This window comes from Protopterus annectens, chromosome 13.part0 (assembly GCF_019279795.1).
Source record: "Protopterus annectens isolate FY-2018-M chromosome 13.part0, PAN1.0, whole genome shotgun sequence".
NCBI lineage: Eukaryota > Metazoa > Chordata > Ceratodontiformes > Protopteridae > Protopterus > Protopterus annectens.
This window is the reverse complement of record NC_056747.1, coordinates 410,553,424-410,571,137: the sequence shown is the minus strand read 5'-3', so window position 1 is coordinate 410,571,137 and position 17,714 is coordinate 410,553,424. Positions and strand designations below refer to the sequence as shown.

Genomic DNA, 17,714 nt, shown 5'->3' with positions numbered 1-17,714 from the left:
CCCTGCTGTACAAGTACTACTAATGATTTTTTTTCTATAACTATATCTTTGCTTACTGTATTTTGGAGCAAAATATTTGTTGTTACGGGGGGGGGGGGTATGTTGGAGCTGTAGACCCAAACTGATGGATCTTGATTGAATACTTGGTGATTGCAAAGAGAAGAACTCACCCTAAATGATCTTTCCTTCTCCACAAATGGTGTGAGTCAGAGGATGGTTGTATTAAGTGACTTGGGGGGGGGGTATAGGCCACCACAATGTACAGGGCAGGCTTGACAAAATCCTTTGGGAACATGGAACCAACATAAGCCACTGTTAGATGAGTCCTAATCTTCACAAAATATTTATTGATAGCTCAGTTTTTTTAAATATTGCCATTTTGACAATTAAACAAGAGAACTGGGGGACAAAGGTTGAAAATCAAGGGAAATTTAAATATTAGTATAGTTTGCTTAGAAAGTTAATAGAACAGCAGGTTTTGCATCAACATGCATTTTTGTGAAGAATACAATGTATGAAATTCAAATGTCTTGCATTACTGGCTGACTATAATCAGTACTGATTTATCAAAAATAAAAAAAATTACAAGGGACAGGGCAAAAATCTGAGTCAAAATCGGGGACAGTTGAAAGCCATGGATTCCAAACTTATTTATTGCATTTTTTTTATGCCACTCAGTTGACTCTGATTTTAAAGAACATCCTTGATTTTGGTTCATATTTATTTATTTTATTTATTTGACATTTGTTGATGGGTTAGTCCATTTGAGTTTGCGCCCTCTTTCAGCGGAGGCCTGGGGAGAAAAGCTCCAAAGTAAAGATTATACAAAAATTACATATGGAGGACAAATAATACAATTCAAATATTTACAGCACAGAATAAAAAATACACCGGCTCACAAAACAAATTATACAAAAATGAACTTATTAGGACAAGTTGTGCAGGTAAAATATGCAAAGGACAGACAAACAAATTTAAATACAGATACAATCTTCTTCTTCTTCTTCTTTTGGCTGCTCCCGTTAGGGGTCGCCACAGCAGATCAACTGTTTCCATTTCTTCCTGTCCTCTGCATCTTACTCTGTCACACCAACCACCTGCATGTCCTCTCTCACTACATCCATAAACCTTATCTTAGGCCTTCCTCTTTTCCTGTTACCTGGCAGCTACATCCTTAGCATCTTTTTCCCAATATACTCTGCATCCCTTCTCAGCACATGTCCAAACCAACGTAATCTTGCCTCTCTGGCTCTGTCTCCAAACCTTCCAACCTGGGCTGACCCTCTAATATACTTATTCCTAATCCTGTCTATCCCTGTCACACCCAGTGCAAATCTTAACATCTTCAACTCTGCCACGTCAAGCTCTGACTCCTGCCTTTTTGTCAATGCCACTGTCTCCAACCCATATAACATAGCTGGTCTCACTACCCTCTTGTAGACCTTCCCTTTCACTCTTACTGGTACTCGTCTGTCACAAATCACTCCTGACACTCTTCTCCACCCACTCCATCCTGCCTGTACTCTCTTCTTCACCTCTCTTCCACACTCACCATTACTCTGAACTGTTGATCCCAAGTACTTAAACTCATTCTCCTTCGCCACCTCTACTCCCTGCATCCTCACCATTCCTCTATCCTCCCTCTCATTCACACACATATATTCTGTCTTAGTCCTGCTGACCTTCATTCCTCTTCTCTCTAGAGCATATCTCCACCTCTCCAGGGTCTCCTCCACCCGTTCCCTACTCTCACTACAGATCACAATGTCATCTGCAAACATCATAGTCCACGGGGACTCCTGTCTGATCTCATCTGTCAACCTGTCCATCACCATTGGAAATAAGAAAGGGCTCAGAGCTGATCCTTGATCTAATCCCACCTCCACCTTAAACATGTCTGTCACTCCCACCGCAGACCTCACCGCTGTCACACTACCCTCGTACATATCATGTACCACTCTTTCATACTTCTCTGACACTTCCGACTTCCTCATACAATACCACAAATCCTCTCTAGGCACCCTGTCATATGCTTTCTCTAAATCCACAAAGAAACAATTCAACTCCTTCTGAACTTCTCTGTACTTCTCCATCAACACTCAGAGCAAACATCGCATCTGTAGTGCTCTTTCCTGGCATGAAACCATACTGCTGATCACTAATCATCACCTCCCTTCTTAACCTAGCTTCCACTACTCTTTCCCATAACTTCATGCTGTGGTTGATCAGTTTAATCACAGTTACTACAGCTCTGCACATCACCCTTATTCTTAAAAATTGGTACCAATACACTTTTTCTCCATTCCTCAGGCATCCTCTCACTTTCCAAGATTTCATTAAACAATCTAGTTAAAAACTCCACTGCCATTTCACCTAAACACCTCCATGCTTCTACAGGTATGTCATCGGGACCAACAGCCTTTCCGTTCTTCATCCTCTTCATAGCTATCCTTACTTCCTCCTTGCTAATCCACTGCACTTCATGATTCACTATCCGCACATCATCCAACCTTCTCTCCCTCTCATTTTCTTCATTCATCAATATACAACAAAGGTTAATTAATGGCCAATTGTATTTTGTATATTGCATACTTTAGTCTGTTCATATATGTTTTTCAGGCAAATCATTTAGGATGATAGTCACTAAATAATAACAGGCATTTGAATTTCAGACTTCAACTGTATCATAGCTCTCAGCTGTCCCTAGTTTTGAGGAATATCCAGGATTTGCTTTATATTGTTGCCCTGTTTCTCTAAATGTTTTTTTTTTCCTGGTAAAACACTGACTATAATAGCCAATAATGCCAGCTTTAAAGTTTCATACTTTTTTACATTAGAAAATCACGTTGATGCAAAGCCTGCTGTAGCAGCTTTCTAAATGAATTGGATTAATACTTTATTGTCCCTAATAATGGGCCTTTGCACCCATTATTTTTGTATTTTTTTAACTGAGCAAGGAGCCCAATCTATGAAATTCTTGCTAAATGCTAATGAGAAAGTGTTCAGTCCATTCCAGAGGTTTTGGTCCTTTGGCCGTCATTATTTGTACCTTTGTCCTTTACTGAAAGGTTGACAAGTATGCCATTTTTTTAAGTGGTGAAGATATTTTTAATACTCCCAGTTGTTTAAATGTTCATTGAGTTGTCAATACAGGGACGTGGGCTTTAAGAATACAACACCCGAAGGCGTAGTAGCTTGGCGAGCAGGATCAGGCTTGCTACAGGTCATCGTTGTGTGAAAACACACATAGTATTACGGCATTCTGCCCTAAAGAGAATATGTTCGTTAGTAATTGCATATGGAATTCATAAAACACTACAACTCCCAGAAGGTAGAGGGGCCATGCCTTCTGGAGTAGTTTGCTAAAGGTCAAAGGTAGCCAGTCGGATTTTTCTGTGTTCCGTGTTTTAGAAGAGTTTTGTAGTGCGCGTAATTGTGTTTTAGTTTTGTTTCTTAGGCATGGACGCTGTAGGGAGGCATCGTTCTCTTTATAAAGGCACTACTCCGCCATGGAAGGAAACGTACCGAAAGGTAAAAATTCAACTCTTAAGTGTTGCTAACGTTGTTATTGCCGCGTTTGTAGTCTTCATTTTCGTTTATTTGCTGTGTAGTACAAAATGCAACATTGTAATTTTTTTAGGGTTACCACCTGTCCCACTTTGAGCAGTTGCGTCCTGCAAACAAAACTGTAAAAATGGCAAATGTCCTGAGATTTTAAGGCACATTTATTTCCTATATTTTATGTAATAGTTGCATAAAACAGTTATTCTGTATCTGAAACCCCTAAATGTTATAAGCAACAGAATAAGTAACTAAAATGCTACAAGAATAAGCTTTTATTTAGGCAAAAAATGTGAAGTTTCCTTTGTACTGGCCGAGGGTATGTTTCAGCCTGCTAAATCTGATGTTTGTATCAAAAATGTCCCACTTTAGGCATTTGAAAAGGAGGTAACCCTAATTTTTTTTGTTTAATGAAGATTTTGCAGAATTCCGGATAAAACGCGGTGGGTTACAACTATTAGTGAACAAATTTACAGTTTTAAGTATGTTAATTCTTTATTAGTTCTGTTTTCTTTATTTGACAGGTATATATAAAATAGTTCCAGATATGTTATTTTAGGGTGTAGGTATTTGGTTTCACCGCCACTGTTCAGGTGGTGGTAAGGTACGTGACGGTAGTTCTTGCTCAGCATTCGACTTGTTTGTATCACAAACATGCAGTAGGCAAATATAGGATGAGGGAATCTGACTTAATCTACAGGCAGCATCTTAAAAATTCATAACCATGAATCTTTAACTCTATGGCTAAAAGCAGTCAGCGGCCACAGCTAAACTGGATTTTAAAAAAAAAGTATGTGCCTGTAACCACTTGTGTGTGAAGGCAGTGTGTTGTAGCTTAAAAGTTATAAAATGCTTGGTACTGCTTCACTGTTTGAAGTACATGATGGGAGTAGGTAAAGCTCCGTGCCCTGCAAAAAAAAAAAATGTGTGATCAGATCTCTACATGTACTGGATGATGCTGAAAGACTTGGTTATATCACAAAGATGCACATCCGATGGAGGGCCAGGATCTTCAGACCCTCCTACTCTCTATAACAAAATCCAAAATCATGTGAGGCAGAGCAGGGCACCTCGCTGGCTGTTCAAGAGGAATCTTGACCAATATGGGGAGATCGCGAGATATACCCCCAGGGATTACTCTGCTGTCACTGCTTGAGAAAGGCACAGAAAATGGCATAGTTAGTTTTATTCAAACTAAAGGGGGAAGCCGAATGCTAACTATGGGCTAGGCTTATAAATGCCCTTGGGCAGATAGCCTAGTATGAACCTATGAACCTATGTACAGTGGCAACCCCCCCCCCCCTGCACAGCCCTCTTCATACATAAAATGAATTGACACACAAGCTCATCCACCGCCACCCAGTAATAAACTGAAATGTAACTGATTTGCTTTGTACCACTGAGCTAATGAACCTTTTATTTCTGACCTTAATGCGTTTTTATTTTCTGTTTTGCCACTGATTGTTGCACTTGCACCAAGATGTTGAGAGCGTGGGTAGTTTTGACTTGGATGCATACTTTCTTTATGTTGAATGTGTGGTATATGAGCATAACTGTTCACATACGTGGTCAGTGTGCCAGGAACCTGGACGACTGTAGGAAAGTGGGAAGACATAATGGGAAACATTAGTAAAATGCCCCTGCTCCTATTTAATAGTTGGGTACTGCAGTTCTCAGTCTGCATAGCAAGGACTTGACCATAATTTATTTATCGCCGTAATCGAGGTAACACACGGTATACTTTTTATATTGTGAATTTGAAAATACCCAAGTTATGTAACATTCACAGTACTGGGCTGTTGGGAGGAGTATACCTGAAATACGCTGAAAATCATGAAAGTCCATGCTTCTGATTTCTCTGGTATGTTGTAGCATATGTGGGAAAAAGTGCTGGTTTATGAGCCTGAATCAAAGAAGTTGTATTTGCAAAATAAGACTTGCAACTTAAATCTGCATTACACATTTTTAGCTATGCTGGAGTTTCAAGCATAGAAAGAATAATGAAATAATAATGCAGACTTTTCATGTAACTGTATTGTGTCATAGAAGCAAGTCAAGTATTGGATAAAGCAAAAGTGCAACTGCAGAAACTATTCCATTGTCACATTTAAGAGTAGTAATGATGTGGGTTCAGCGCTTTGAACCCAGCACAGTTATGGCACCATTTTGAAAGACATTAAACTGATCCAAACATAGTTAGCTGTTAAATAATTTTTTTAATGGTCTGGGTTAGGTTGAAAGAAGAGCGGTGTACACTGATAACTGTGCAAGCACTAGGTATGAGAGACATTTCTTTAAGCCTACTTGTTCTGTTACATGCACTGCTCTACAGTAGTTTTAGACTCTTGTAAATTTATAAATGGTTTTTTAGAAGTTTACAGAATTTGGGCTTGGGTAAACCTCTGGTACAGGTTGCATTGGATTAGCTAGGCATGCACACAATGGTGGCTATTTTTACAAATATGAGATGATGCCAAGGATGGATGTAACACACTTTGGAATCCTTTTTTTTTTTTATTGTTGTTAATTGTTTGGCATCACTGTTGACCTTGAATTTTGGTAGAAAAGTAAGTTAGCAGATATTTAATTATGTCAGGGATGCTTTAACAAATGTGCACAGACATGGACAACTTGGGGATCATTTGTTTTACCTGTGGTGTGCTTTGCACTTTCGGGGAAAACAATTCCTTGTACTGGGAAGGTTTGCAGGTTGTGCAGCAGAGGCTTGAACTTAAGAACCCAGCACCGTGAGGCAGCAATCAAAAGATTTACCTAGTCTCCCCCTCCTACCCCCCCCAAAAAAAGACTTTAGCCTTTATTTTTATTTTACATTTGTTTACCAAGAAAATCCAACTGGACAAAATGTCCTTTTTCAGCAGAGGCCCGTGGAGAAAAGCTCCACATTTATAAGTTACATTACATGTACAGATACAAATATTGATTCAGTCTCTGATACAAACGCAAAAAATGCATGTTAGCATTTCATTAAGACAATCATGTAGTATAAGTAGAAATAAAAAGAATAGCAGTGCTGTGATTGAAGGTAAAAAAAAAAAAAAAAAAGCAAGTTAGGTATACATATGCTTAGTAGGGTATACTGTTCAAATACAAAAATAATTAGTTGTGTTCTTTTAGCTACCTTAAAACATATTTCCTAGTCAGGGTTTGTGCAAGCACAGGTCCAGGATTCATACGGGTGTGATTTGAGAAATTTTTTAATGTTGGAAATGTTAGTAGTAGTTCTGATATTTAGTGGCAGAGAATTCCAAGTTTTGGCTATGCAGTTTGAGTAAAGTGAAACTCCAGGCGGAGTAAAGTGACTCCAGCTGCATTGTTGGGTTTGGATATATTTAAAAAGGAGTTATTAGTGGAACGCAATACGCTGGTATTAAGAGTAGTGTATTGGTAGATTTTTGAAGTACTGATGTTTTCTGGCTGATTTAGTATTCAGTGGGCGAAGGTGAGTTGATTATAAGCAAGGAGATTTGGTAGTTTGAGCCAAGAAAGTTGTTTTAAAGCCAAACAGTGATGGTGTCTGAAATTTGATTCTCTAGCAAACTTTGCAATTTTATTATAGCAAGTTTTGAATTTTGCTAGGTCAGATTTCTCAATATTCATGAGAATTTGTGGGGCGTATAATGGCATAAAGATGAGATGGTCTTTTGCTGTCATGGCCTTTGAAAAGTTGTTTACAAAGTGCCAATTTCTGTACAGAGTTCCTGGTTTTTGTGAACTTTTTTTGTCTGTGATGTGTGTATGTTGAATTTCATATTGTGGTTAATGACTACTCCAAGTAACTTTTGTTTGGGAAACTGGAGAAATAATTGTATGGTTTGATGATGTATTGAATGGTGGGTGGGATATTGCTCTGTGCATTACTGCTTGTATGCTGCTTGATTTTTAACTCTTCTGACTGACACACATCATTAGGAAATGGGAGTTTAATTTATTTTCCATTTTTAATTGCTGAGCATTTTTAGAATATCTGTCCCCAGAACACTGTCCATTTATTTTATTTGTTTTTTTTTTTTTTTAAATATAAAAAAATATAGATATATTACTGGCATAAGTATCTATGCAATCTTAACTGCACTGGGCTCCTAATTTCAAGGACATTTATTTTAATCTTGAATTTAAAATAAAATTTGTATACCTTTTAATATATGCAAAAATAAAATACTACCTTTATAAACTCATCTTGCTATTATGTCTGAAATTCCATTATATATACATGTCCATATATCAAAAAATAAAAGTATTGAACAGCAGATGGTAAGTAAAACCGGGAATCCCCAACCGGTTGTTGTGTGGTTTGCCTTTCAAATTAAAACATTGTTTTTTAGGGGTACAAGCCCCCCCCCCCCATGCTCCTAATTATATATACCTACTCCAAAAATGTTCCACAGTGGGGAAAGGGTAAAATCCCTGATCCTTGCTGTACAGTGTTCTTGCACAAGAAAACAAAAAAAAGCTGTTGCATACCATAAGCTGATTTTCGATCAGCTATACTGGCTTTTTTCTGTTGGCAACATGAGCTGTCAACCACTTGTAAGTAATCTCGCTCTCTCTCAGTTGTTATAACTTTTGTTTATTTTACTCTCTGAGAATGGAAAGCTGTGCAATTGTTTTTAACTGTTTTGTAATAGTTGGCGCTCTGTCAATTTACAAAGACTATTTTGGTCTGAAATGTTACTTTTTACTTCAAGGACCGTATTTCCCTATGACTTCAAAATACTCTTATGCAATTTGACCTATTGATGATTACTTTTTTGCCTTCTGCAGTGAAATATCTTTTAGGACAAGTAGACAAAATTTCAAATTGGGTATGCTTCTCAGAGCATGTAAAATAAGCATATCTTGCCATGTCAAGTGGCAGAAATTTTTTCTTTCCCTAGAAAAGTACTATTTTAGTTGTCTTTTCATAAGAATGCATCAGTAATATGATTGAGATATATAGTGGGAGTGTCGGCTTGGGGAAACATGCAAAATGTACCTTTTGTGCATAAGAAATGAATAGCAAAAATCAAATGACTGCATTAGAACTACCGGTGGTACCTAGCAGTAAAGGAGCATTTGTATGTAATTTTATATGCAACTGTAATGTTTCTAATGGTCCTCTGCTTCAAAAGACATTTTAGCTGGTGGTCCTAGCTTTAAAAACCCATATAAACTCTGTCTTAGTGTGTGTTAGTTTTAATGCACAAATCAAAATGGGGAAGGAGTCACAAGAATGACTGAAGTCTATAATCTGGAGATTTTTTTTTTTGCATCTGATGTCATTAATGTATTTACGGATGAGCAGGAGTTCACTACATCACTTTAATGCAATGTCAGAATGACTTAAGTGTATATGACGTAATGCTACTGAGGTCTCCTTTTTGAAAGGCTGCATTTCTGTACATCATTGAGATTTCAGTATGAAACTTTTTCAGGCAATAGCAGGGCGTCCTGTTACAAAAGGATTGCAAATGTAATTTTGGAGCTTTCAGTGCAGCACACCTGTAAATCTGACCTCAAAAGATTTAGCTGGAAGAAAGCATAGCATTGTAGCTACAGAATATTAACTCTTATATTTAATCCTAAACAGCAGAAGGCTAACTAATCCCTTTACACCCTGAGATGATCTAAGCTAGGAAGCCACTTGCTTCCTGAGAACTTTCCCAAACTCCTGCACTGAAAATGCACTTTATTAGATTTATAATCTGATTTTAAATGGTGGGAGTTGGCAAAAATATAAAATTATAGCTGTTTAATAGGGAATGGGCTATACTTTGGCATGAGTATAAATGTCTGTAGATTCTGATTTCACATTGCAGATTATGAAAGAAAAACTGCATTTTGTTTGCAGAACAAATGGTCACTAGAAGGGTTATAGCTCTCTAACTGTGCAAAATAGATCCCAAGATGTCGGTCACAGAACTGTTCACCTTCAAGAGCTTTCCAGTGACGTATAACTAGAGGGGGGATAGCATGCAATTGTTTTTAGATTTATGCATGTTATGCATATAATGTCATAATGTTTTAAAACAATTTGGCAACATTGTGTGCCTTGATCTTGTGTAAGATGAAATTTTCACCTGTAGGTCAGATGGCTTGTAATAAATTTTAATGCAGTTATGAAAAGTAATGGTTAATAACCACTGTACACAAATGTTTATATCTCAGAATGTCTCCACATTACTCATCGTGTTTTTAATGATTTTTTTTTCTTTTTACTACTACCCACTATTTAATTGCATTACTTCCAACAGGAAAGTATCTCACACTATTTTTCCATTATCAGTGTAAACTTTTGTGATTTTTGAGATATTAGTATGTCAATCTGTTTTCATTGTGGGTGCTGTGGTGAAGTTTTGCTCGCTACTTTGAGTACTACCGTGGCCTAAAACACAGAGTACAATGAAAATGTCAGATTGCAACAGTAACACATTAAAGCACACAGGGTCTGTGTTTTGAAAGGCTATATCTTTTTCCCTTTTAAGATTATTATGAGAAGACTGTGGGTCCTTGCAAGGTAAATGGCTACAAAACATCTCTTGACTGCAATTTTTGTCCTCTGCTCTAGGGCAGCTCACCTTATAAGTTTGACTCCACAGCTTTTATCTGCTTGAAAGTGTGGCATTGTGCCATGGTATGCTACAAGAGAAAAATTCATTTTTTTCCAGTGAAATATAGACTGGTTTTAAATATGTAATAATGCAATGAAAGTATGTTGGGTCATTATTGTGTTCGGTATTATAAGCAGAAGTTCACCATACCTTCCACACTGAAAATAGAGTATAATGCAAAATGTCTGTGGTAGTAAAGGTACATAAACTAAAACCACTGGGGCCTGTCTTGAAAGACTGCATCTCTCCCTGATTTTTGAGATTTAATTTCAAAACTTTCAGGTAATAGCAGCAAGATACTAACTTACAAAATGTACAGGATTACAATTCTAATCTTAAGCTTCTATTGCAACATACCTCTGACTCTCACTTAGTTGCTTGAAAGCTTGCATTGGTGCCATTGCACTTTGCAACTGGAAAACATATTTTTCTTGATGAAAAATGTAAGTTTTGCTTATGGTGGAATGAAAATTTGATAGACGCATAATTCTGGTCAGTAGTTTTAGTTCCTGTTTTTATTTAGAGATCAGTCCCAGGTAGAAGCAGAGCATAGTGCTAGACTGTGATACCAAATGTCCACTGAAAATGCTAGATTTTAGTAACTGTATGTAAGAAACTGTATGTCTGTTCTCCAAAGGTAGTTCACAGTAAAATAAATGAATTGGGGCTTTCTAAAAGGTATTGGAGTACAAAACACACATGAATACTGAACAAGAGGAATACACCCCTTTTGAGAGGGTACTCTTCTTTGGCTGTGAAGGAATCTTATCCGCATTTGCCCTTTGACAGATACTGCCTCCCCAAAATAATATGAATAATCCTTCAATGACCATTTATTTATTTATTTTTGTTTTACCAGGGTAGTGCACGTATAAGTATTTAACTTCAGGTTTAGCTCAGGTGAAATGCACTTTTGCACATTTCATAAATATAGAAATGTAAGCAGTAACAGAATAGTTAGTTTAGACTAATTGCATAGAGAAAAAACACATTGCACTGTGCTTGTTCACTGGAAAGTGTGTACAGGTCATAATGTATAATGTGTATATTTTAGTTTCTAAAGTGGTTCAATCTTAACTGAATTTTGAGAGAAGAGATTCATAAAGGAGATGGGTTAGGTTGATAAGTCTTGTGTTGACGTAAGTACATTTGGCTTGGATGAAGAAGTGCGTTTTTGAGTTGCATTCTGAATTTGAAATGTGTTTTTTATTTCCTTAATGTCAATGAGAGCTTGCCAAGGAGTAAGTGTCTGAAAGGAGAAATCGTGCAGTGCTGTGGAGTTTGGTTTTAGGGTAATGAGACAGTATCTCATGTTGTATGAGGAGGTGTGAAGCCTAGCTGTGGGTGGGAGGGGAGTAAATGTATGGAGTTGGAGTAGTGTGTAGATTTGGGGGTCATATATAAAAGTAGGTGAGATCTTTGTTTTATAGGTAACCATCTAACTTTTTTGTAGGATAAGTGATGTTCTCAGAAAGTTGAGGCTGAAATGAATTGGCAGATGTGGTTATAGCAGGTTTATTATTGTTTCTCGGAGTACACAAAAGTCTCCTAAGTGACTTTTTATTTCTGAAAACAAATTGTGGAACAGAATCTATGCTATACAAGAGCATACCATGCTTTGTAGGAAATGTTCTTTTTGTTTCTATGTCATTAGAAGCACCAGTTTTTTGCACCCAGACACAGGTGAATTGTTTAAATTTAATATCTGGGCCACTTGCACTAGTATGCATGTGGTGTATTTGGCTGTGTGCAAAGTTTGCACCAAATTTTATGTCGGAAAAACGACAATGTTGAAGGACAGGATCAGGGAACACCTGTACCATGTAGGCAAGAGGAGCATGTTTAATGCTCTGGCAAAACATGTTGCCAATGCTTATGTCACGGATTGTTTTTGTTTTATGGTTTTTAGGAATGAATTTTGAAAATAAAAGGGGAGGAGATACTAGGTTGAAAACGGAAGAAATTGAAGCCCAGTGGATTATAAGACTAAGGGCTAATGCTGGCCATGGATTAAATGATTGTATACCTTTGAGACCTACCTTGAAATCTAGACCATTACGTAAGAAGTAATTAGGTAGGATATATATAAAAAATACATTTTTAATTTTATTTTTGTGGCTGTGCTCAGTAGATATAGCTGTGTGTGTGTGTGTGTGTGTGTGTATATATATATATATATATATATATATATATATATATATATATATATATATATATATATATATCTATATATTGCATTTTTGTGAAGATAGAGACAATAAAATGACATGCATAAAAAAATGTTTGTTTGCAAAGTATTATGTCATGTGATTTTTACTTTTGTATTTAAACTGATGTGGTTTTATGTGTTTGATATTACACCTGATGAAGCTATTGGTGAAAGTGTTTGATTAAATCTACTGCTTTTGAACCTGAAGCCTTGTCTATGCTGGTTTTGTGCTAACTACAAACAAATGCAATCCTGAGGGTCATGCTGCTCAATGCTAGAAGCCAAAATCTCAAAATGCACTTGCTTGAAGCGCTCCTTAAAATGGATAACATCGACATTTGTGCTGTAACAGAGACCTGGTACTTCAGGTGCAGTTAACATTGGGTAAGACAACGATTCGGGTCCTAGCTCCCCAACCATGTCACAAGACACTCGCTCCATGTTCTAAGCACCCTGGAGAATATTGGGGTCTAACCTAACACACACTCATACTGGGCGACTTCAACTACCCCTCCATTAACTGGGAAAACCTACTCGTGTACCAATACACTTGCCCAATGTTTCCTGGAATTCATTAATTCCAATGCCTTGGACCAGCTCGTTCTTACCCCACTAGAGGTAGCAACATCCTTGACCTGGTCATTACTAATGTGGGCGTTCATTGCTCTACACACATAGTCATCTCCTCCCTGGTTAGATCCGACCACAAACTAATCATCTTGGAAATCCACATCACCCCCCCCCCCCTTGCAGAGATAGCTACCATGAAAAAAAGTTAATTTTGGGCTCCTAAGAACAGAGGTGGCTAACTTCACAGCACCCATGCAGATGGAGAATAGTTGAATGACTGCCGAATCGTACACCAATGCACTGTACAAACACGTGCACAAATGCATGGATCTTGCCATACTCAATAGAACAAAGACACGCTCCTCCAAAAAAAGGAAGCCAATCTGGTGGTCCTCTCCTCCTCCTGTTGTAGAGGTTGTTTATGGCAAACTGACGTGGAATAAGGTGAAGTCCCAAGACTGGGAAAAAACCTCCCTTATCAGCCTCAACAAAAAGCTGAGATTCCTCATCAAATCTTGTAAAGCTAGCTATGAAAACAGAATTGCAGCAGATAGTAAAGACAACCACAAGGCCTTCTATAGTTAGGTAAAGCACCTCCACGGCAATACCCAGATTTGTTTTGAGCTACTGTACAATGGTACCTCCTATACTGAGCCAAGAGATGCTGCCAATATACTGGCTGACAGATTTCAGTGCCAACTTTACCCCCCACCCCACAAAGGACCAATCACAAAACCAGTAGATTGCCAGGTACCCAGTATTACTGCTACACAGGTTAAAACAGCACTGTCCAAGGCCAAGAATACAGCTGCTATGGGACCTGACAATATCCCTGGCTGTGTTCTATATGAGCTACAGAGTGAACTGGCACCTCACCTGTGAGCCCAGTTCAATCACAGCCTCACCTCAGGCTTTGTCCCTACCGAATGGTGCACTGCTATAGTCATCCCTCTCCACAAAGGAGCGACTACAGTCCCTGGAAACTATCGCCCCATTAGCCTGACAAGTCTGATATGCAAAGCTATAGAACGCATCATCATGGACCTAATAAATAAGGATCTAGGGAATCTCCAAGCTCTGGATCCCACACAGTTTGGCATGCCTGCTCAACTTGGTTGACTTCTTTGAATCAATCGCCACAACTGTGGATGAAGGCAAGGTGGTTCATACAGCCTACCTTGATCTGGCCATGGCCTTTGATACCATTCTCCACTCAGGAATAATAGAAAAACTAATTAAGCTAGGCATCAACCCCTATATCACTAGGTGGGTTGCAAACTACTCACAGAGCCCACAGTGTGAAAGTAACTGACTCAAGTCCGACTGCCGGCCAGTTATGAGTGGAGTCCCACAGGGATCGGTCCTGGGTCCTCTCCTGTTTGGTGTCTACTTCTCAGAAGTCCAGTCCAACATGAAGGGACTGTGGCTGACAGTTTGTAGACTATTGCAAGTTGGGAGCCATTATTAACTCCCCAAGTGATGTTGACATCTACATATAGGCCTTACTGAGACCAGTGACTGGTGACAGAACCATGGCCATATGCTCAATGCCAAAAAATGTCGTCCCCTTTGGGAAAAACCCAATTCCCATGAACTACCACATTGATGGTAGTCCACTGAAAACAGAAGGTGTTTATAAAAGATCTGGGAACACAGGTTGACAGCAGCCCCCCCCCCTTTTTTTTTTGTCTCCCTCTCCTTCCCTTTCCCTCATTAGGCCAATCATAGAGGCCTTAAACACTTGTCCTGTATGGACAGACTCAAAACTTCCCAACTATTCTCAGTCTCGTATTGCTTACTTGGAGGCAATCTTTGCTTGCCTTACAAAGCCATGTCTGACCCAGCTCTGTTAGAAATGCTACAGGTAAAGAAATCCCAATCCCTCCACACCACATGCTCCAGAGACCTCAACTTCATTACCACAGTCAACGGAACGTGCTGGATGGACAGGTTCATAAGCCGGAGACTGCCCACGCTATGGAATAGACTTCCCGTGCATGTCAAACAGAGCACATCACTGGCTCTCCAAGGGAAATCTTGAGTGGATGGGAAATAAAAAAATTCACCCCGGGGATCACTCCAGTGGCTCTACTAGGCAAGAGGCAATGGAAACTAAGGTTGGGTGCCACAATGCTAGGGTAATCCTATCAATTAGGCTTGTAAAGGCTCCAGGGCCATAACAGCCTGGTACACACCTATGAACCTGTGATACAAATATGCCTGACCTGTGTGTAACACTAAATGGACTAAACATCTTAATTGCTTGTATCTTAGTATCCATATAATAGTTTATCTTCTGTTTAGACTCTCCCACATATCCTTAGCTGCCACAACAGTAATTTCTAATCCATACTTCTAAATACTTAATTTTTTATCATATCCCCATAAATATGGATATTGTTGGACCAGTTTGTGTGTGGGTACATAATTTACCACTATTGCCTTTGTTTGGGCTTCATTAATTTTGTATCCTGAGAGACCATTTGAAACAGTCTTAAAATGTTCCACAGCACTGTAATGTCCCATTTTTGTCATGTTTAAAATATCATCTGCAAACAGCTAGCTTTTCCTGACTACCATACCAATTATATCCTTGAATCCTGAGTCCCTTATGTCTTTGCCGGTTCTAAATGTAATGCAAACAACAAATGGGGAAAGTGAACAACCCTGCCTAGTTCCTCTAGTCAAACAGAAGTTATCAGAGAGGACCCCACCCACTGTTCTGATAATATTGTCAAATGTTTGCCTCCCTTCCACCAAACCACACTGATCCATATGCATCAATTTTGCCTTTCTTTTAGCCATTATAGACGTAACGCTTCTTATAATCTTGGTTTAGTATTGAAATGGACGTGTATGAAGCTGGATCCGATGGATCTTCAACCTCTTTAGGGATTACTGTTATCGCTGCCTTCTTCCAGCATGTTGGTACTTCTCCTCTTCCTCTTAAAATACTGTTAAAACCTTTTTTTTCCTCTCCTAACTTCCACAGGAATACCATCTATTCCTGGGGACTTTCCTGTAGATTGGTTATACATGGCCAATTTTATCATCTCCTCCAGTCCTGTTAATAATTCGGCCTCGTCTACTTCTAACTTTGGCTTATTTAATTCTTCCATAAACATTTCCATGTGTACCTTTTCTTGATTTACATATTTTTCTGCTTTATACAAACTTTCATAAAATTGCTGAAATATTTCTAATACTTCTACAGGATCTCTTGTTACCTTTTTGTTATAGGCTCCCTAAGCTTGGTGATGGCCCTTTCCACTTTCTGTTGCCTGAGTCGTTGTGCTAAAAGTTTTTGTGCTTTTAGAATTATCAAATAACAGTTGCTTAACAGCAATCTTTCTCAAACTCGTGCATATTATCAAGGTACTTCCTTATTTTCTGTTTGGCATTCTGCAGTTACTCATTTTCTTGTTCTTAGTTCCCCCCCTATTTTGCAATACTTCAGCATTTGTCAATTCCTCTAAATAATTCTTGTTACTTCTTAACCATATCAACCTTCCTTTTATTTCCACTTTAATTTTATTCCACTCCCTAGCTATATTTTCAGAAGAAAAATTCATCTTCTCTAGTAGCTACTGAATTAATTTCAAAACCCATTCCTTAAATTCCTCTCTCTTCAACTGATGGGTGGGGAAAGCATGTGTGTCTCTTATTTCATTACTTTGTGTTTTTATTTGGTTATTATTGGAGCATGATTGATCTGAAATAGTTATTGGGTGCATTTAAGACCTTCAATTAAATGCACATGTTTCTGTGAGATGTACAATCTGTATAGCTTAGCCCAGTTTTATATCTTGGTGAATAATATGTAAATTCACTCCAAACTCTGGTACTGAATTCACATCTTCCATGCCAACCAGTTTCATAAATCTCTTCAAAAATGTAACCTCCTTTGTTATATTTTCCCATCTAGGCCCCAAGACTCATCTTGACTCATCCACCTATAAGTAATATTCCATGCTGAAAGCTGATTATTTCTCCTAGAATTTTAAGTTCATTGTAGCAGTTTTAGGTGGGATGTAAATGCATGCCAGTGTAATTCTCTTCCCTAACCAGTAGTTCCTTAGTACTATGCATCTTCCATTATCTTTTTTCCCCTCGCTATTGGAGCTCTTCTCTTGCAGTTAATATACAGACTCTTCTTTTCCTTTGCCGCCAGATATTCCACTGAATAACCATCCTGAAAACCTTTTTTTTTTTTGTCAAATTCACATGTTTGGTTGTTGGTCTCTCTTGTAGCATAGCTGTTTGCACTCTACACTTTTTTAAATGCAGTTCAGTACTCTTTCTTTTTATATTTATCTGCAAGACCATTCAGATTGAAATGCATTATGTAAAGCATGTTGTTATATAGTTATTACCAACTTTTATGTATAACCGCTTTTTTAAATGTCTAGTTCCAGCTTTTATGTTACATGCATATACAGTGTGACAGGGTGTATACAGTTTGTCATATCCATTTGCTCCTATGCACATCTTGTATAACTTTTTGAAAGTCCTCAACCAGAACAAACACAGCTATGTGCATCTTTTTTAAATATTGAAGTTTTTGCTTCCTAATAAGAACACAAGTTCAAAGTTGATAGCCACAAAGAACAGACTAGAGTTAACCAAAAAGAAAGGTTAGTCATGCTAAGAAGCATGGTATAGCCTGTGCTATTTGATTCTGTCTTTATAGTTCTCCCAGCTGAGAAAATGCTTGAATGCTGTCAGTAAACGTTCTGCAAGCCATTTTCTCTTTATCAGATTGTCGT

General features: G+C 38.2%; 1 protein-coding gene across 1 annotated transcript in view; it reads left to right on the top strand.

Annotated features, from left to right (window-relative positions):
• Positions 1–3,235: 3,235 nt before the first annotated feature.
• The window catches only part of RPAIN (RPA interacting protein), a gene marked incomplete in the record, with an annotated part of 98,595 nt that continues 84,116 nt past the window's right edge, over positions 3,236–17,714 (top strand). The window contains 1 exon segment of the mRNA XM_044054044.1: positions 3,236–3,531. Within this exon segment, the coding sequence (XP_043909979.1) occupies positions 3,460–3,531 (72 nt within the window).